Source organism: Hypanus sabinus, chromosome 18 (genome assembly GCF_030144855.1).
Source record: "Hypanus sabinus isolate sHypSab1 chromosome 18, sHypSab1.hap1, whole genome shotgun sequence".
Lineage (NCBI taxonomy): Eukaryota > Metazoa > Chordata > Chondrichthyes > Myliobatiformes > Dasyatidae > Hypanus > Hypanus sabinus.
Genome location: NC_082723.1, coordinates 59,202,977 through 59,224,893, shown reverse-complemented (window position 1 = coordinate 59,224,893; position 21,917 = coordinate 59,202,977). Strand labels below are relative to the sequence as shown.

The 21,917-nt window shown below is 44.8% G+C and overlaps 1 protein-coding gene across 4 annotated transcripts in view; it reads left to right on the top strand.

Annotated features, from left to right (window-relative positions):
• Nucleotides 1-19,917, top strand: part of LOC132407656 (discoidin domain-containing receptor 2-like) — a 104,166-nt gene extending 84,249 nt beyond the window's left edge. For all 4 annotated transcript variants that reach the window (XM_059994454.1, XM_059994456.1, XM_059994455.1 and 1 more), the window contains exons 11-17: nt 187-385; nt 6,036-6,280; nt 7,036-7,157; nt 8,402-8,599; nt 10,133-10,367; nt 13,956-14,105; nt 14,682-19,917. In XM_059994454.1, coding sequence (XP_059850437.1) covers nt 187-385; nt 6,036-6,280; nt 7,036-7,157; nt 8,402-8,599; nt 10,133-10,367; nt 13,956-14,105; nt 14,682-14,822 — 1,290 coding nt within the window. In that variant the 3' untranslated portion in view covers nt 14,823-19,917. The remainder of the gene's footprint in view (nt 1-186; nt 386-6,035; nt 6,281-7,035; nt 7,158-8,401; nt 8,600-10,132; nt 10,368-13,955; nt 14,106-14,681) is intronic.
• Nucleotides 19,918-21,917: the final 2,000 nt, after the last annotated feature.

Here is a 21,917-nt window from a genome sequence, read left to right as displayed (position 1 = left end):
TGATAAGCAGGATGTAACAATCTCCACAGTCATCTATTTTAAACCTTTAATAATTATTGGGATTTATCATCCTGTAGTTTCCTTACTGCATTGCCTGTTGAGGGTGTAACTATTGTAGACTGTACTCTATTATTTGCTCCAGAGGTTTATTCTGATGCATGCTTGAAACCCTGCTTGTTTCTCAAGGCTCCACGGAAAATCCTGGAGGAAGATGTCACCGTGCGCCTGTCCCAGTGTGATGACGCCATTGTCATAAACAACCAGACTCAGATAATCCAGACCAACCCCACGTACGAGCGTGTGTTTCCATTGGATCTGCAGTACCAGGAACCAGCCAGGCTGCTGCACAGGCTTCCAGAGCTCCCTCAGAGTGCAGAGGACTCGGGTTAGTGTCACGTTATGAATCTCCATGCCCTTGCTGAGTTCCTGTCCCCTGGTCCCCTCCCCAACTCTGACTGCACCTGGCCCACCTGTAAAGATCATAAGAACATAAGAGATAGGAGCAGGAGTAGGCCAATCGGCCCCTCAAGCCTGCTGCGCCATTCAACAAGATCATGGCTGATCCAATCTTAACTCTAGTTTTCACCGAATCCCACAAGGCAACAGTGCCAACCAACAGGGCACCATGCCGCCCATCTTATTTTATTATTCATCCCGCCCAAACCCATGTAATCACCCGGGGGGGAAAAAAAAACGATTTGCCAATTGAGGAGAAAAAATCTGGAAAATTCCTCTCCGACCCATCCAGGCTATCGAAAACTGGTCCCATTTATGGGACATCTGATGCCCTACCTCCCTCCCCCACTGGCCCCCGTTGCTGTTCCAGCTTCCAAGTGTATATCTGGTCAATGTTCTCAATTCTGCACATCCCCACTCACACTGCTGACACTCTGCCCTCATACCTGCCCCTTGCTCCAGTGCCAAGGTTGAACCCAATTGTCTGGCAAGAAATAATTGGCTAGGAAAGAATTGAGAAGACTAAGTCCATAGGGGTCTGTTGGAATTAAAATTGGAATTGGTTTATTATTGTCACATGTCTGGAGATACAGTGAAGGATTTTCACTGTATCTCAAGACGTGACAATAATAAATTTCCATTGCATACTGTTCCCACAGATCAAATTATTCTCAGTGTATTAAAGTAGTACAAAGTAAAACAATAACATTGCAGAATAAAGTGTAACAGCTACAGAGAAAGTGCAGTGCAAGGTAAACAATAAGGTGCAAGATCATAACGAGATGGGTTGTAAGGTCAGGTGTCCTGTTGACAAAATGCATGGACCGTGACCTCATCGTGATAGTAGACCTGTCAAGGTGTCAAGCTCAAGACGCCATGGCAGTATTCCCAACCCTGTTCGATTGCATCATGATCTGACTGCCATGACAAGTGCTGGACAGGCCAATGTCCAATCTGCAAAGTTATCTCCAGCCATGGGGCCAAAGCCCCATCTCAGCTCAGCCTAGCCTCACTCCCACTTCTGGCTGACAAGAGGTTTATAAAGCCATAATTCAAAACTAGCAAGGCTTTGGGACTGGGAGGAGACCTTGCAGAAACCCCAATACTCGGTGATAAAATGCATCAGTCACGAGTTCACAATCTCGTCATCCATCTCACAAAAGACAAATACCGAGAAACCTCAGAGATGACATATTCATGACAATTACTGAGAAAGGAGATAGATCCAACTGTATAATAGAGTTCTTCCAGAGGTGTCCAATAAGGAAAGCTATCACTGGTGCCCTCTGCAACTGACTTCGCTCAGCAGCTGAAGAGTTATTTCCTGAACCACAGCATAGAAACTTCCCATCCAGATGTACAATGGATATGGCAATTACTAGGCAGCAAATCCAAGAAAAAAGCAGGAGGTAATGACAGCCACTATACATGCTACCTTCCATTTCCCTAAAGTCTTTGACTCCACCAATGGGAGGAGAGTGGAATATCCTTCCATAAATCAGCTGCTCACAGAATATGATCTAGATTTTATACCTCAGGGGTACGCAAAGCATGGTCCTCACCGGTGGATCTACGTAATAGTCAGTCTCAGTGATAACCATTGTCACACGAGGCTGTGTTATTGCCTCAACACTTTCCAAACTTTCTCAATACAATGTTGTGTTTCAACTCCTTGCAAGTGTGAGGCTAACCTTCAAATCAGAATTAGAATCATGTTTATTGCCACCTGCATTAGTCATGAAATTTGTTCTGTGTGGCAGCAGTACGCTGCAGGCAATAGCAAATGACTATACTGTAAGAAACAGTAATATTTAGATAGAGACGTTTAGCTTATCACGCTGCTGGCGTTTAGGGCAGCTGTGTAGGTCCTCCATCTCTGGCAGTGCTCAGAAAGCTGACTATGCTCGATTTTATCATGTGCTTCCAAGTACCCTGAGACCTTGTCCTTAATAATGGACTCCAACATCTTCCCAACCACTGAGGTCAGACTAATTGACCTATAGTTTCCTTTCTTCTGCCTCTCTTCCTTCTTGGAGAGTTGTGTGATATTTGCAATTTTCCAGTCTTCTGGAACCATTCCGGAATCTAGTGATTCTTGAAAGATCATTACTAATGCCTCCACAATCTCTTCAGCCACCTCTTTCAGAACACTGTAGTGTACACCATCTAGTCCAGGTGACTTATCTGCCTTCAGACCTTCCAGTTTCCCAAGAACCTTATGTCTGGTTATGGTAACTTTACTCGCTTCATGCCCCCTGACACCTGGAACTTCCACCATACTGCTAATGTCTTCAACAATGAAGACTGACACAAAATACTCATTCAGTTTGTCCGCCATTTTGCTTTCCCCTCTCCAGTATCATTTTCCAGCAGTCCAGTATCCACTCTTGGCTCTCTTTTATACTTCATGTATCTAAAAACTTTTGTTAACCTCTTTAATATTGTTGACTAGCTTACTTTCGTATTCCATCTTTACCTTAATGACTTTTTTTGTTGCCTTCTGTTGGTTTTTAAAAGCTACCCAATCCTCTAACTTGCAACTAATTCTCACTCTATTATCTGCCCTCTCTTTGGCTTTTATGTTGGCTTTGACTTCTCTTGTTAGCCACGGTTCTGTCATCTTTCCTTTAGATCACTTTTTCCACTTTGGGATGTACGTATCCTGTGCCTTCCAAATTACTTCCTGAAATTCCAGCCGTTACTGCTCTGCTGTCATCCATAAATTCTGGCCAACTCCTCTCTTGTGGCTCTGTAATTCCCTTTACTCCATTGTAGTACTGATACATCTGACTTTAGCTTCTCCTCAAATTTCAGGGTGAATTTGATCGTATTATGATCACTTTCCCCAAAGGGTTCTTTAAGCACTCTCGAATCAATTCTGGTTCATTGCACAGCACCCAATCCAGAATAGCTGATCCTCTAGTTGGCTCAACCATGAGCTGCTCCAAAAAGCCATCTCATAGGCATTCTTGAAAATCCCCCTCTTGGAATCCATCAACAACCTGATTTTCCCAATCTACCTGAATATTGAAGTCCTCCATGACGATTATAACATCGTCCTTTTGGCATGCATTTTCTACCTCTTATTTTAAAATGTAGGCCACATCCTTCCAACTGTATACATCTCCTGTCAGGGTCTTTTTACCCTTATAGTTCCTTAGCTCCATCCACTATGACTTAACACCTTCTGACTCTATGTCACCTCTTTCTATTTCTGATCTCATTTTTACCAACAGAGCAATGCTGCCCCCCTACCCCCACCCCCCCGCGTTCCTGCCTGTCCTTTCGATACAATGTGTATCCTTGGACATTAAGCTCCCAGCTGTAATCTTTCAGCCATGATTCACTGATGCCTACAACATCATACCTGACAATCTGCAACTGTGCTGCAAGTTCAAATACAAATACTTTATTGTCACCAAACAATTGATACTAGAGTGTACAATCATCACAGTGATATTTGTTTCTGCGCTTCGCGCTCACTGAAGTACAAATCAAAGTAAATATAATAAAAATTTAAATTATAAATCATAATTAGAAAATAGAAAAGGGAAAGTATGGTGGTGCTTTCATCGACCTTATACAGTATTCTGCACATATTCAGATACACCTTCAGTCCTGTATTCACCTTTTTGATTTTGCCCGCCTTTTACATTGCATCTCATCCTGTTGACTGCAATTTTGCACTATGGACAACCTCTCCTTGCTACACTTTGCTTCTGTTTGTAAACCAGCTATCTCACCTTCAGCACTATTATCCGCTTTGCCTACAATACTTCTGGCATTGAAATATATACAGCTCCGGACACTAGTCGTACGATGCTCAACCTTTTGATTCCTGACTTTGTCTGAGGTCTTCCCAACATCAGCCTCCACAACCTCCCTACTAACTGTTCTGGCACTCTGGTTCCCATCTTCCTGCAACTCTAGTTTAAACCCCACCGTGCAGCATTAACAAAGCTTCCCATTAGGATACTAGCATCTCTCTAGTTCAGGTGCAAACCATCCCTTCTATACAGGTCCCACCTTCCATGGAAGAGAGCCCAATGATCCAACAATCTAATGCCCTCCCTCCTACGTCAACTCCAAGTTCAGCCTCACCATTAACTTGTACAACTGCAATGCAATGACTTCTGGGAACCTCTGACCCATGCTTGCTCAAAATGGATGGTGCTGTGAACCTTGAAACTCCGTGTTGGGAGCATGCGGGCACCATGCATGTGCAACGCAAGTGCGCCCAGCCCCCTACCTCCTCAGCTATCGTCTGCTATGGCTCCAGTAGAATCTGTGGTTCCTGCATTGGCTCCATCAGTCACCTCAGAGCCCACCAAAACCCAGAGTACAAATCGGTCATCCCTGATCCCACAGAACTTCCAAAGGAGGGGTAGGAGATAGTTAGAATTCAAGAGAGAAGAGTTTTTTCTGAGGAGACACAGGGACTGGAGATGGTAGAATCTGTTCTACAGTCTGCTGGAGGAACTCAGCAAAGTCGAGCACCATTTGTGGGACAAAAGGAATAGACAACACGAAATGTTGACGGTTCCCTTCCTGCCACAGATGCTGCTCAACCCTCTGGGTTCCTCCAGCAAACTGAGTTGTCCGGAGATTTTGAAATCCTGGGGAAGATGATGTTAGAGGAGGTGACTTCTGAGTGGTGGTTTTGATACTGCGAGAAATCGGGGGGAGTTTGTTGCGCTTGGACTTTCTGAGAATCAACACGTGTACAGACACCTCTTCAGCAGAACAAAGGCAGTCATCCGATGGGAGATGATGCAAAGGTGTCATTGAGTTAGGAATAAAACACGTGCATTCCCTAAACTGACTCTGGTCTCTGTCAACAAGGTGGAACGCGCTGAGGGAGTGGGTAGGTTTCCTGCCATTGCAGTTGGGGTGTGGGTAGGTTTCCTGCCATCACGGTCAGAGAGTGGATAAGTTTCCTGACAATGTCAGCATGTTAGAGACCATCTTCGGGGGTGGGGGGGGGGGGGGGGTAACTCAGGATGAGAACTGGTCTATACAGAGGCTTGGGATACAGTAAGGAAACTTTCCTGACATCTAAGTGTGAGGAGAAACAAGTTTTGCATTACACTGACTAGAACATTTGCTTAACAAACGCACCTGAGATCCAAAAGCCAAAGTTTTCTGCAGTAAAATTGTATTATTGTTGAAGGAGACGTGGAGGTTTTGAAAGAGTTGCTACATCTTCATGTAATAGGATCCCTGACTCTCATAAAGTAATTCAGTTGTGAAGTTTGTTTTCACTTTCTGGGATTCCTGGTGTGATGTTCCATGAGTGAGTAGTTACAGAGTCTCCAATAACAGCGTAAACGAGTAACAGCAATGATCCGGTTGTCCATCACAACTCCAACATGTCCTGTCCTATCTCTTGCTATTGACATTGTCCTCTGACCTGTCACCATAGCCCACAGTTGTGTCACACGAACTCTCACATTAAGAACAGAGGGTTGCGGGGGAGGTAAAGCTGGATGCAGTTAACTGGAGGGGCGGGAGTGAGTAGGCAAGAACGATCAGATCTCCTCTCAATAACAGCTGGGCTCTTCCTTCTGCTCTTCGTGCAGTCTGCAGTGGGGACTATGCAGAGCCTGACCTGACCAAGGGCGCTCGACACCAGGGCTTCCAGAATATGGTTTCTCACTACGCAGAGGCAGACATAGTCAACCTGCAGGGCATGACGGGTAACAACACCTATGCAGTCCCAGCGCTGACCATGGACTCTCTCCTCAAGAAGGAGATCAGCGTGGGGGAGATCTCTCGACACCAGCTGCATTTCAGGGAGAAGCTGGGCGAGGGACAGTTCGGCGAGGTGAGTTTGTACATTCCTACAGGAGGGTGTGGTTGGTGTTTGCTCAGCACTCGTGCTCCTGAGTAGACAGACAAATACCCGCCTCCTCTTTGGGGCAGGAAGTGAGAGGGTAGGGAGTTTGGGCTCAGTAAGCAATATGAGAGAGTGGTGGGAGTGCTTCCCAGAGAAATGTGGATATGAGTGAGAGGGTGAGGTGGTTACTGGAAGAAGTGAGGATGTCTATACAGACAGCAGGGTCAGGGCAAGGCTCAGTGGGAGCGAGGGTGTGGGATGTGGCTGAGAGTAAAGATGTGGGCTCTTGGGAGGAGTGAGTGTCAGTGGATAATGCGTCAGTGAGAGACAATGTTTTTATTTAGTTTAATGATACAATGTGAAACAGGCCCTCCTAGCTCAACCAGCTGCACCCTGTCCAGCAACCCACCTGTTTACACTAGCCTATTCACAAAACAATTTACAATGACCAATTAACCTACTAATCTTTGCTCAGTGGGAAGAAACCAGAGTGCCCAGAGGACACACATACACTCACAAACCTCTGATAAATGGAGTTAGATTTGAATTCTGAACTCTGACACTCCGAGCTGTAATAACATCACGTCAACTGCTACGTTACCATGGTGCCATGTGGGCCATCAGTCAGAATGACGGTGCAGGCTGTTGGAGAGAGCGTAGGTGTGGGCCATCAGTGAGAACAAATGGAGGGTAGGGTGTTTATCTCAGACTGGGCATGACACCTTCTGGATTTTTCTCTCCAGGTCCACTTGTGTGAAGCTGTAAATACAAATGAATCCCAGCAGCCTGATCTTTTCAACAGTGGACACATTTCAGGCCTGGTCGCTGTGAAGATGCTGAGATCGGACGCCACTATACATGCCAGGTACCCTACATTGCTGGGTTGTGTGTCCTTGAGAGCAGAGCATTCTGGACCTGAGGTAGCAGTAGCACCTCAGAGCCACAGATTACTCCGAGACGGAGTGAACCTCCTTGGCCTCTTGGATCACTTCTGCCCTCCTGTCAACCAGCTTTGTGAGCAATAAGACAAATATTGCACCGTCATATCGTTGCCTCACTATGTGGTGCGGAGGCTCCAAAGCACAGGATCAAAAGAAGCTGCAGAGAGTGAAGACTCTGGCAGCCCCATCAGGGGCAAAACCCTCCCGTCATTGAGGACATCTTCAGAAGGCGGTGCCTCAAGATGGCAGCATCCACTATTAAGGACCCTCACCATAAGGACGTGCCCTCTTCTCATTACTACCGCCATGTAGAAGGTACACGAGCCTAAAGGCTCACACCCAATGTTTTAGGAAAAGCTTCTTCCCCTCTGTCATTTCATTTCTAAATGGCCCATGAACACTACCTCGTTATTTGTATTTTGCACTATTAATTTATTTATTATCATACCCCAGAAGAGGGACCATATTACTCCTATCCTGAACTCTTTCCTATGGCTGCTAGTACTGTTCAGAATTGATTTTAAGTTTCTCTTGTTTGTTTATAAAGCCTTAAATGGGCTGCCCCCCCCCCCCATATCACAGACCTTCGAACCCCTTTTTCTACTTCCAGGTCCCTCAGGTCGGCTGACTTGGGGCTCCTGGCTGTCCTGCAATCTAAACTTAAGCTCAGGGGTGACCGCGCCTTTGCTGTTGCAGCCCCTAGACTGTGGAACAGCATTCCCCTCCCTATCAGATCTGCCCCCTCCATCAACTCTTTTAAATCCAGGCTCAAAACTTACTTTTATTCACTAGAGTTTGAATCTTCCTGATGTGGCTGATTTTTAGCTTGTGCCTAGGCCCTTGTGTTGTTTCTTTTGTGCCTATAAGCTGTTTGCCTTGTTGGTTATGTCTGTGTTTCTTAGATTTGTGGTTTAGCTATCTGCTCTGATCTGTACAGCGCTTTGGTCAGCGTGGGTTGTTTTTAAATGTGTGCTATATAAATAAATTTGACATGACAAATAGTAATTTGTATATACTGCTAGATCAACATAGCACAATAATACTGATACTGATTCAGCCTTTCTACAGGAGTGGTCAGAGAGATCAGGGCAGTGTAGAGTGAATGGTGCTAGCTTTGGGCAGGTCTGCACAGCCGTTAACATTGTAAAGCATTCTGCATCCCTTCCAGAAACAACTTTCTCAAAGAGGTGAAGATCATGTCACGGCTGAAGGACCCTAACATCATCCGGCTTCTTGGAATCTGTATCCGTGATGACCCTCTCTGCATGGTCACAGAGTACATGGAGAACGGGGATCTCAACCAGTTCCTCTCCCAGCGGGTGCTTGAGAACCACTTCACCTTGGCCAACAACCTCCCCAGCGTGAGGTAGGACTCGCCAACCTGGGGGAAGCAAAAGGTAATGAAGGTGGGAGTGGTTTGGGTCCTGGAGAAATGCAGAAGAGCTTTGTAATCCTTGGGATATTTCCAAGTTCCTTTCAGCCAATGAAGCACTTCTCAAGTATCTCTACACATAGGTTGAGGGTGGAATATTGTCCAAGACTCAATTTTCCTCTTTGATATTGGGTACAGGGTCTTCTGGGGTTTCTGAGGGGCTGCACAAGACCTCTTCAGGACATCTCCAAAAACCAGTGAAGTGCAGTGGTTTCTCAGGGCTTCAGTAGAGATTTATGCTCCAAGGTCCAGGGAGGGTCTTGTGAGGCAAGAGAGTGCCCACTTGTTCCTGAGGCACATTCCGAAATCCTGACTTTATACAGAGCACTGATAGTGGAAGGAGTGAAAGATGGACATCTTCAGGTCATTGAATGTAAGGCACAGATTGGTGCCATGATAAGACCGGAGACGGATGGCAGAGTTTCGATCCAATCCATTGACTGTGCCCAACGCTCTGTCAAACGCTGAATGTACGAGCGTGGCAACTCCATCCTTAGTAGATCTGATGCTGACTTCCTGCATTGCTCAGCAATCTAGGGTTGTCCCTCTCATCTTAGAGGTAGAGTGAGCGAGTGCTGGCCGACGAGGTTGCGTATTGTGGTGATGTGAGTCTTCGCTACTGTGGAAGTAAGCAACGGAACGTGTCATCTTCACAGGAGGGTTTGTCTGTGAGCAGCAGCTCGGGTCTGCTGAATCGTTTTGCATCTCTGAATGTTGTTTATATGAAATCCAAGAGGCATCTCATAAAATACCTAATAGAGACTGCAAGCCCAGGGTTTCTGGAACTATCTATGTATTTATTTTTAGTGATACCATGCAGTGTAGGCCCGTCCAGCCCTTCAAGCTATGTTGCTCCCATAACCCCCAACAACCTTGATTAACCCTAACCTAACCACAGGACAACCTACGCTGACCAACTAATCTAGCCTTTGGACTGCGGGAGGAAACCGGAGCACCTGGGGAAAATCCGCACATTCCATGGTAAAGACGTACGGAGATTCACTAGGGAACTGCACCGGAATTGAACTCTGAACTCTAGAACTCCCCGCACTGTGATAGCGTCCTGCTAACTGCTACACTATCATGGTGCCCGCGGGGTTAACTATTAACCTGGTTGGAGATTGACAAAGAGGCAGAAGCCAGAGTTGATGAATAATGAGCAAGTTAGCTGTAACCAAGTAGGAACAGGAAGAGGACGAACCCCTCAAGCCAGCTCTGCCATTCGGTAGTCTCAATATTCCTCATCCACCTACTTGCCCTTTACCCGTGAGAACTTTCTCATAACTCTTTATCTGATGAAAAGTCCATCTCGTAAGATCTCATAATGTACCACCTAAGAAATAAACGTGCATGTCTTAATATTCCACGTAGAGGAGAGTGTTCATCATCTGTGGATGATGCGACCACAGACTCGCTCTGCGCTCATTGCTGTCTCAATTGTTCACCATTTGCTCCTGTGTTCCTCAGCTACCGGTGCCTCCTGCACATGATGACGCAGGTTGCCTCAGGCATGAAGTACCTCTCCTCACTTAACTTTGTGCACCGGGACCTGGCCACACGCAACTGCCTGGTGGGGAACCACTACACCATCAAGATCGCTGACTTTGGCATGAGCCGCAACCTGTACAGCGGTGACTATTACCGTATCCAGGGTCGGGCCGTGCTGCCTATCCGGTGGATGGCCTGGGAGAGCATTCTGCTGGTGAGTGCTGCCTGTTGTTTTTATCCCAAATATACAAGTTTGCGTCCAACTTGTGCCATCGGGGTGAATGTTCAGCTTTGGATATTGTTGGGAGGAGGATGGTTTTTTCAGACAATGGCTCTGCTACTCGGGAGGGGAAATTACCGAATGGATAGGAGTTTCTGGACCTATCAGCATATGTCACCTCCCTGGTGTTAGGGTTCAGGATAGCGCAGAGTAGTTACAGAGTTCGCTGTAGAGCAAGGTAGTTTACAAGGATTTAGGAGCTTGGCAGGACCACAAAGGTAGAAATCTCAGGATTACTTCCAGTGCCACATGTTAGCGAGATTAGTAACAGACCGGATGACTGCATGGTTGGAAAGACAGAGCATGGTGAAGGGATTTGGATTTCTGGGATGTAGAAACCACTTTTGGGGAAGGTGGAATTGTTTTCCCAATGCAGGTGGGAAAACCTGATGCAGTCTGCAAGAGAATTGTGTCTTGGGAGATTTGTTTTCCAGCAAGACAATGACCCCAAGCATAGAGCCAAAGCTACACAGGAATGGCTTAAAAACAACAAACTTAATGTGCTGGAGCAGTCAAGTTAGAGTGCAGACCTCAATCCAATTAAAAATTTGTGGCTGGACTTGAAAAGGGCTGTTCATTTATGATTCCTGTGCAACCTGACAGAGCTTGAGTAGTTTTGTAAAGAAGAATGGGGGGGGGGGGGAAATTACAGTGTCCCAATGTGCAAAGCTGATAGAGACCTACCCACACAAACTCAAGGCTGTAATTGTTGCCAAAGGTGTAGCTGCTAAATACTGACTTGAAGGGGGTGAGTAATTGTGAATCAGTTTGTGTTTTATATTTGTAGACAAATTTGTAGAAATCTGTTTTCACTTTGACACAAGAGCCTTTTTCTGTTGATCAATATCAAACAAGCCAAATTAAATCCACTGTGATTCAATGTTGGAATACAATAAAACATGAAAATTTCCAAAGGGGTGAATAGTTTTTATAGGCACTGTACAAACACCAAACAGTAGGGTGACTTTGTTAGGTTAGGCAACTAGAGAATAATCAAGCTGAAACATTATTTTTTTCTCTCTTTTACACAGATGCTGCCTGACCTGAATGTTTTCAGCGTTTTCTATTTTTATTTCAGAGTACTGGCTGTTTTTTAAATACTTATTTAACTTCTGATTTTCATTTGATGTTGGGGTTGGGTTAAGCAGGAAATTTGGGACATTCAAATGTAATTGTGGTGATTTTAATCTTCATGTAGATGGGACTAGCAAATGTGTAACAACTATGTGGGAGAGGAACTTCCAGTATGAATACAGGATTACTTGTGGGGTTAATACACTGAGGAACCATCCAGGGAGCAGGTCATCATAGAGAGTTTGTGGGTGAACCAGAGCAATTGTTCATTCTAGTTCAGGTCAAAAAATAAAACAGGAAGTGTGTCTCAACCACAGCTACAGGGAATTTAGGGTTAACATTATATCCATGGAGAAGACTGCAAAAGTAGCAAACCTCAGGACTGGAATTCAGAGGAAGACCCAGGAATTAATCAAAAGGGAGAAAATAGCATTTCAGAGTTGGCTTCCAGGGAACATTTAAAAAAAACTGTGTAAAAGCTTCAATAGATGTGTAAAGAAAACGACAATTAGTGAAGACTACTGTCAAAACCAGGAGAGTTTATCATGAAGAGCAAAGAAGTGGGAAGGCTGCTGGGATTTTGACTTTACAAAGGAGGACACCCATAAACTCCCAGAGACTATAGGGAATCTGGTGAGAGGGAGGAAAGAAGGAAATCAGTATAACTGATGAAATGATGATGGGAAACATGATGGGGCTGCGGATCAATAAATCCCCAGACCTTGATAGTCTGTATCCCAGAGTATTGAAAGAAGTAGCCCTCAAAACCATGAGTGTATTGGTGGTCATTTTCCAACATTCTTTAGGTTCTGGTTTGGATTTTACATTTCAGACAGCAGCTGATGTAACCCAAGTGTTTCAAAAAGAAGGGAGAGAAAAGAGAGAATTAGAGACCAGTTGGTCTCACATTGATGGTTAGAAGATGCCAGAGGCAATTACAGAAGATGTGATAGCTGAACATTTATGAAACAGTGACCGGATCTGTGAAAGTTGACATGGATTTATGAACGGGAGGTCATGTTTGAGAAGTTGATTGGAACCTTTTGAGAATGTAACTGGTCCCGTGGATGCTTTGGTTTTCAGAAAGCTGTCAAAAGGTCTCACATAATAGATAATGTGCAAAGTTAAACACGTGTGATTGTAGGTAATGTGCTGATTAGGTAGAGAACTGATTGATTGACAGGAAATAGTAGGAATAAAGAACACAGAGAGTAATGGCGGAGGGGCGTTTCTCTGGAGGTCTGTGACAAGTGCTTTTTCACAAGGATAAGTACTGGGACCTCCGTGATATGTATAATAATCTGGATGAAAATATAGATGGTCTAATTAGTAAATTTGAAGATGACACCAAAATTGAAATTGTGGATAATGAGGAAGGTTGTCAAAGGTTAGAGCAGGATTTAGATCAGATGTAAATTTAGGCAGAGAAATGGCAGGTGGAGTTTAATTTGGGAAGTCAAATGCAAGAGGAATGCTCACAGTAAATACCAGGACCCCTAAGAGCTTTGGTGTACAGAGGGATTTTGGGATGCAAGTCCATAACTCCCTGAAAGTAGCGACACAAGTGGATTGAATGATTTTTTTTTTAAGAAGTGTGTGGTGTACCTGCCTTCATCAGTCAGAGTACTGAGTGTGAAAGTTGGCAACTTGAGCTGCAGATGTATAAGACTTTGGTCAAGCGATATTTGGAGTACTGCGTGCAGTTCTGGTCACCACATTACAAGAAGCTTTGAAAAGGGTTCGGAAAAGGTTCACCAGGAAGTTCTCTGGATTAGAGAGTCGAACTATAAAGTTGGACAAACTTGTATTGTTTTCCTTGGAGCATCAGGCACTAAATAAAGGACGCCTGGTGGAAGTTTATACTATTATAAGAGGTGTAGATAGATGGGGTTGTTACATACTAGAGATAATAGGTTTGCACTGAGAGGGAGAAAGTTTAAAGGAGACTTATGAGTCAAGTTTTCACACACAGAATGGAAACTGGAACATACTGCCGGGGAGGCAGTGGAAGTAAGTGCAGTGCTTACTAAGCATTCAGCAGACAACTGAACAGGCATGGAATGGAGGGAGGGATACAGACCACGTGCCGGTAGATGGGATTAGATTGTCATCATGGTTGGCACCGCCATGTGAGCCAATGGGCCTGTTTCTGATCCTGGTCAACGTTGTGAGGGAACGGGGCAATAATGCAGACCCAGAGGGATGCTGAGGCCTTGCAGTGCTGAAGGAAAAGCTCCAAGCAATAGAAAGGGGGGGAAGTCTGAGATCTTGCTTTTCTGCGAGCCGAGGTACATGATATTGGGTGAGCTTGGGTCAGGAGATGGGAATCAGAGCATAGGTCGAGCTGAGATTTGCGGAGATTGGAACAATGGGAGAGAAAACTTGACTATGGGGGGAGAGGGTATGCATATGGAATTGCGAAGGGTTCTTACACTCTGGTCTTTACAGGGGAAGTTTACCACAGCCAGTGACGTATGGGCATTTGGAGTGACTCTGTGGGAGATGTTCACCTTCTGTAGGGAGCAGCCATATTCCCAGCACTCCGATGAGCAAGTCATCATGAATACTGGAGAGTTCTTCCGGAATCAAGGCCGACAGGTAAAATAGGGCGTTGTCTATAGTATTGGCCTCCCTCATTGTGCTTATCTGTATCTTAAATGATAAAGAACTTGTGTTTATTTTAGCGCCTTGCAGAGATCCTAACAGATTTTACTGCCAGCGAAGGAATCTTTTGAATCGTAGTCCATCTAATGTATGGGAAATGCTGTGCAGTAGAGAAAGAACCTACACATTGTAATAATAAAGAGCAGATAATCTGTCTTAAGACTGTTTGATAAGGCAAACTATTGGCTATAGTACCAGGAGAGCTCTCATTATTCAGCGGTGCCTGCCTCTGATGCCCTCACTATATTTTTGAAACTGTCACTGGGTCTTCGACATTACCCGAGAGAGCAGCTGGACTGTGTGTGATTGCCTCATCCCAATGATCACATTTACAATAACAAGGTTGTGCTGCATAAAATCCCAGGGTGTACCATCCACCCCACCCTCCCTCCTACTGGGGCTGATTGCGGGTCAGAACAGACACTCACAGTCAAGTTCATTAACAGAGAGAGGTGGGATTCATGCTGGCAGTAGCCTTCTGACCATTCTGTGCTCTTCCTCCCTGTACAGGTCTACCTGTCTCAGCCTGTTGACTGTCCCAAGCAGATGTTTGATTTAATGATCAGCTGCTGGAGCAGAGACATCAAGGACCGGCCAAGCTTTGAGCAGATCCACCACTTCCTCCAGAAGCAGTTGGTCAATGGAACCTAGTTGTTGCACCTCCCCCCATTGCTTCAGTACACCAATGGACAACTTAACTTCATCGCCTGGTGCAGGAATTGGCCAGCGGTGCCTGCTCTTGACGAGCCCATTCTTTTGTGCACTTCCTGCTCGTGCCTCTCTAGCAACACAACGTTCTGTCTGCTGACCTCGTGTACTGACAACAGGCTCAAGATGGCTCCTTGCTACGGTAACACTCAAGAGACAAGGCATTGGGAAGGTGTCAGTGTTGGAGTCATTTCACCGACTGTCAGTACGCTGAGGGAGCGGAGACGTTTGGAGGTGCAGGCTGGAAGGACCTGAAGACACAGCCAGTGCTGGTCACACAACACTACTTTTCCTCTATCGTTCCCTGTGGCGAGGACAAGCACTGGTTTCCTTCTGATGGTGTCTCCTCGCATTAGAAGCCTGAAAGCTGCAGATGGACAGAGAAGCCTGTGGAAATTGGTGATCTAACTCCAGTGTCCTCGACCTACGAATGTAGACATTATCCCCAGTCACGTTTGAGGAGATGTCCAACTGCTACAGTTTTGCATTGGTACAGATTGTACTTCAAGTGCCATGCACGGCTGTGTGTTGAGTGGTGGGCAGTGAGATGTCAACAGCTGGATGTGTTGCTGTAGATAGGCAACGTTCACAGGTGACTGATCGGCTGACGCTTTGGTGGAGCAGTCGCTGCCTATTGCGTCTGCACTGATGTTGCTTTCTTTCAGTGCTGGTGGCTTTAACGTAAGAGCTGTTCACAAATCCTGGGCCCCTGTCATGGAAATTTGGGAGGGGGAAGGAGGGGGTGGCATGACGGAGCTTCCATTTCAGTGAGCCCTTTCCCCACTGGACATCCAAAGTCCTCGGAGATGGCTGGCGTACTTTTCAAGCTTGAGAGTAGGAGAGCAGTCGGGTCTCAGTGAGATGCTGGGACCAGGGAGGGTCGGACTTTGGGGAAGATTGATGCAGGGGCTCGGCAGGGTTGCTGCAGCACATTTTTTACCTGGACAGTGCCTAAAACCTCAGAATAAAAGGTTGGTTATTCACGGTGGGTACCGGCCCCTGGGGTGGTGGACGAGGTGGGAATGGTGTCCCAAGTGTTTGCGAGAGGAGGGAGGCAGCTGCAGGGGAATGGGGAGGGCCCATCTACCTAGCTGACAGGAGCCCCAGAGGTTTGGGCTTGGCTCAGGAGAGCAGAAGGGAATGAAAGCATATGGAGATAGTGCAGGGAAGAAGCACTGAGGTGAAAGATTGAACAGTATAGCAGGCACAATGGGCTGAATGGCATCTCCCTGCTTCTGTTAATGCTGTTAGGGTGGGACAGGCATTGGGCAGTGCTACCTGGGATGGGGGCTTTACTGGTGCTGGTAGACACGAGAAGGGTGAATTCACTGGTTGGGAAAGGGGTAGGTGTGCGGGGGTTGGGGAATAGGATGATTGCTAAAGTAGTTTATTATTTTCACATATACCAAGACACAGTGAAAAACCTGCCTCGCATGCTGCCAATTCAGAGCGATTCATTACAACAGCAAATTGAGAACCACTCCCACTGTCTGCCCCATCCACCGTGATTATTCACCTCAGCCTCACCTTTGTACGTTAACCGCCGATTCCCTGAATATCCTGGAAGCCATTAATAACTGTCTTGAATCTATTTGGGAACTGGGCAACCATACTTTTGGGTACAGAATTCCATGGATTTGCTGCCCTTTGGGTGAAAGACAATTCTCTCGTTGTCCTTTTGACTCCACAACCCCCGGTTCTGGACACGCCAGCGTGGAAAACCTCATCTTTGCATCAAACCACGTAAGAGTCATCCTTCCAACATCTAGGCAATAAGGGTCAGTCACTTTGATCTCTCCTCAAAGGACAGTTATCCCCATCCCAGGAATCAATTCTCCCATTGCAAGTAGGTAGGGAGACCTGACCAGCCAACTATTATTCATGGTGCAACTTCACCAGGGCCCCATATAATTTCATAAGATATCTTTATTTTGTACTCAAATGCTTTTGAAATAAAGACTGACATACTGTTTGCCACTCTGGTTGTGTGCTATACCTGTTAATCCTCTGTGACCTACATCGCAGGCAGTATAAGATCGTAAGACACAGGAGCAGAATTAGGCCATTTAGCCCATTCGAGACTGCTCCAATAACTTACACCTACCCTGAGGGGCTTCCTCCTCTGCTGTTCCGATCGAGAGTCATCCGGGTATGACCCGAACCTTTTCAAGACGCAAGGCAGAGACCAAAATTGCTCAAATCTGGCAGCAAATTATTAAAATGTAGAATTATTAAAAATGTATGAAGAGACCAAACAGCACAAATAATGTAAATAAGTGGTATAAATAGTAAGCGTTAAATTACTGAAAATATAATGTGAAATACCACGTAGTTTCATTCTATGCTGCACAATCTCACCCCTTAATTGAACTGTCTGGTGTGCATATTCATTTACACCCCTACCAGCCCCTCAGTTGTCAGCCTTGTTTGCAGATTATTTTCATGTTGTTCGTTAACTTCAAATACCAAAAACTCAAGGTGATTTTAGACAGACGTCACCCTGGTGATCACTCAGAAGGTGCATCAGTTCCGCTTCCAGCTCCATGTAATCTTTCCTAAACCCTTCATATTTTATAACCCTAAATTCCTACCTAGTAACACAAAACCTGCTGGAAGATCCTCTCTCATGTCCAGCAATCATCCACTGGCTCCTGTCTCACTACTGCTCCTCACTTCCTCACACTGGTTGTCTTCCCTCTTGTTGGATCCTGATGCTTTCGCAATCCAAATGTTCTTCCGAAGTCAGGATTGAGACATAAAACTTGTTCCTTACAGTCATTTTACTGAGCGTTACTAGAACAAAGAATAGAAAGGAAGAAGCTTTGGCAAAGGACAAAGGAGAGGGAGCAGAGACAGAGGCAGTGTGGTCTTCTCATACCAGGCTACGGATAACACCAGTTGTTATTTCATTGATAACAATTAACCAATTAAATAGCCAGATTCAAGTAATGTGACACCTGCCACTGAACAATTACATGTATATGGGTGATTGTATAAAAATACAAACAAGTACATATAACAAGGTTAAACTAAAAGAAAAATAACAGCACTCCACCTTTTGTCCTGATACAGGGTCTCAACCCGAGATCACGACAGTTCCTCTTCTTCCCCCACCCCACTGATGCTGCGCTTGACCCACAGTGCTTCTCCAGCACATCCTTTGTTTGAATGCCCCTAGCTTCCCTTGTGACTGCACCACCTTCGTCCAACAAGATCAGGAACTGTTCACAAAGGTTGACCTTCAACCATAAACCCATCCGAAATGTTTTTGACCAAGAGAAAGTTTGACTTTATCAGCAGTCTAAAAGTTACTGGCCCCATCATTTACAAGTGCCTATTGTGAACAGACCCAGCACACCACAGACATCTTGTTCTTTGTCATAACTTTTCATATGAACTTTTGTGAGAACAGAGGGAGGAAATTTGTCCTCAACCTCGTCAATCTTCTCTGTAGGCTACTCCCTCCCACATAACACCCCCAATTATCCCACCAGCCAACTATGTGAGGGGTAATTTACAGTAGGCTCCCTATGCATCTCTGGAACATGGGAAAAATCTCAGAGCACCCATGGGAAATCCACATAATTACAGAGAGAACATACAAACTCCACACTGTGCCTGAGGTCAGAGTTGAACATGGGTCTCTAGTTCTGAGAGGCCATGGCTCTACCTCCTTCAAAGTGTTGGCATGCCAGTCATCATCTCCTGGAAGTTTACAGGCTTTCAATCCCATTAACTTCCCTGACACTAGTTACCTTATAATTGCTAATATCATGCAGTCCTCCATTTATTCCTGATTGGCTTTTCAGAGAGTTTCACTCTGTCATCTTCTCAGAGGGCAGATGGACAAAATACTTATTTAATTGCAGTGTGGCTTGCTTATCTCTTTACAAAATTTCTCTGTAAGGAATCTACTTCAGCTGATCTTACATTTTTACACATCTGTAGAAACTTCTAGAGTTCTTTGTTTCTTGCTTGATCACCTATTGATGGCTCCTTTGATAATTTCTGTAAATTTCCCAATCTTCTGCCAGACTGCTCTTTTCTGGCAACATTAGAAGCTTGGGTCTAATGCTACTTTCATTTCATTAACCACAATCACGATAGCGTAACGATTAGTGCAATGCTATTACAGCTCAGGGCGTTGGTTTTCAGAGTTCAATTCTGGTGTCCTCTAAGCATGTTTGTGCAGTCCTTCCCACGTGCTGGTGGGTTTCCTCCAGGCGCTCTGGCTTCCTCCCTCAGTCCAATGACATAGCAGTTAGTTGGTTACAGACAAACAGATAGACATACTTTATTGATCCCGAGGGAAATTGGGCCATTGTAAATTGTCCCATGATTAGGCTAGGGTTAAAGTGGTGGGGAGCTGGGCAGCACATCCCGAAGGGCCAGAAGGGCCTATTCCACACTGTATCCCAATAAATAAAATAAAGAATCAGATGATTCTTTCCATGCAGCAATTCTTTAAGGCTTGGGTTGTCTAAAGTAGATTGGTAAAGTACTTTAAAATATGTAGCAGTAAACAAGCAGTGACAAGCATTTTAGGAATGAATACTTTGTCTTCCAATCACGTGTACCTTTTTTTGGCTAGGACCTCAACAAGGACACGTTTATGCTTGTGTGTTTCTATATGTGATTTTTGCTTGAAGAGTTTTTATGATTTTTTAAACAAGATATTAATATGGTAAATCTAATTCTTTTAATGTAATTTCCCAATTGACCACCATTGCCAACTCATGCCTCATACATTTTTGTTTCCATTGAAAACGTTAGTTTTAGATCTTTACATACATTTTGGTTACGTTTCCCTAAATGCTGGAAGCCCTCAGCAACTTGTCAGCATCTGAGGGGAGAGCTTGATAATCTATCATTGAGCAGTTATAACCCCCGAGAGGTTTAATTTCCATTTATGGTCACTTTGCACCCACAGTTCTACAGTGGTTATTTGATCATATGCACTTATTTCTGTTTGTGTTAATAATTTACCCGCCTTGTTAAAAATGTTAATGTATTCAGATATAAAGAGCTTACAGTTCTATTTTTGTACCATGTTTACTTTCTCCACTTTTGAATGTAAGTATAATGTTTATATCTTTCAAGTCAATGTCCTGAAACAATAACTCTGTTTTTCTCTCACTGCAGATGCTGCCCAACCTGCAGGTGTGTTTTCATCATTTTCTGTCTTTTCACATTAATCCACAAATTGTCGTAAAATACTAGATTCTAAGTAGCCTGTTCCCACATTATTGCTCAATATATTAATCTGGAAAACCATTTTGTATAAACTCCATGAATCTATCTTTCACACAGTTACTATTGATGTGATTTGCTCTATTTATTTGTGATAATCCCATTATTATTGTGTTACTTCATCACATGCACCTCTGATCTCCTGATTTACAACATGCCCAACTGTTTGGGTGCCTGTCTACAAACTTCATCTTGCAGTTTCCAAATTGAACATAACCTGATTTTCTAAACTAAGAACCTTCATCTCCAAGGCTCAACACACAAAATGCTGGAGGAGCTCAACAGGGCAGGCAACATCTACACATGGAGATGCCAGGCAATGTTTTGGGTCGAGGTTCTACATCTGGTAGCCTTCCACCTGCAGCTCTACCCCAGCTCCACACACACACCGCACTCCCACTCACATACACAGCTGCCTTACCCCTACTAGAACTGCTTCAAACTCTGCATCCTTCACACTAAGGTACTCTTCAACCACATCTCCCTCCTGTCCTGCTACTGCACTGGCACTGTATCCGTTCAAGTTCTACAGTCAAACCTATCCCTATGTCCCCACCCGTCTACAAGTAGAGGGATAATCAGGCAGCCATGAAAAATGGTGGAGTTGACTCGATGGTGCTGGATGGCCTAATTCTGTTCCTATGTCTTACGGTCAAACACCCTCTACTTTTCACCTTTTGTAGTCATATACTACATACTCCCTGACCCCACTCACCCCCATCCTACTAATAGTTTCATCCCCTTCCACACGTTCTAACTCTGGTACCCTAACCCCTATACATTTCATACCTCTTACCCCCATCCCACAACCTCCCAGTACCTACTGTCCCTAAGACACGTGTGCACCAAACTGCCTCATGTCCCTATAGGATGAACAGGTAAGCCAGACCTGTGTCAATTTAATTGTCTTCTCTAACTTGCAGTCTGATGATTTTGAAACCTTAACGTTACATTTTCAGATTGTCGAAGTTTAAGAGATTTTTTAGATTTGCAGTATTTAACCTCGTGCTGAACGATTTCAAAGTCAGGGTCAGATGGAATGTTTGGGTAGTTTCCTAGAGCCAGTTTGAAATTCGAGCCTTTGTGTTTCAGATCAGAATTCTATCTCCTCTATACAGTTCTCACAGAGGTGACTGTTCTAACTCAGTCAGTGAATGGCCTCAGAAGATAGGACTATTTTCTGCAAACTTAAGGGTAAGGTTGTTAATGGTGACGTTACAGGTGAAAGGCAGTTTATATCTTCTCTGCAAAGATCCAATCACCAGACACTTGAAATTGTAAAATACCTTTTGCAACTGGGTATTTTCCACCAGTGGAGAATTTTTTTAAAGTGTAACAAACATCTGATGGAGAAACTCAATGGGTCAGGCAGCATCATCAGGACCTGATGCAGGGGCTTCAATCTGAAACGTCGACAGTTCCTCGCCTCCTGCAGATGCTGCTCAACCCACAGAGTTCCCCCAGCAGATTATTTGTTACTTTTGATTCCAGCATCTGCAGTCACCATAAAGACCTTAAAATACTGGAGCAGAATAAGGCTATTCAGGCAGTTGAGTCTGTTCTGCCATTTCATTGTGGCTCATCCATTTTCCTTCTCCATTTTGTTCTCCTGCCTTCTCCCCATAACCTTTCATGCCCTGACTAATCAAGAATCTATCAGCCTCCACCTTAAATACTCCCAGTGCTCTGGCCTCCACAGCCACCTGTGGCAGTGAACTTAACAGATTCACTACCCTCTAGCTAAAGATATTCCTCCTCATCTTCATTCAAAATGGATGTCCCTCTTTC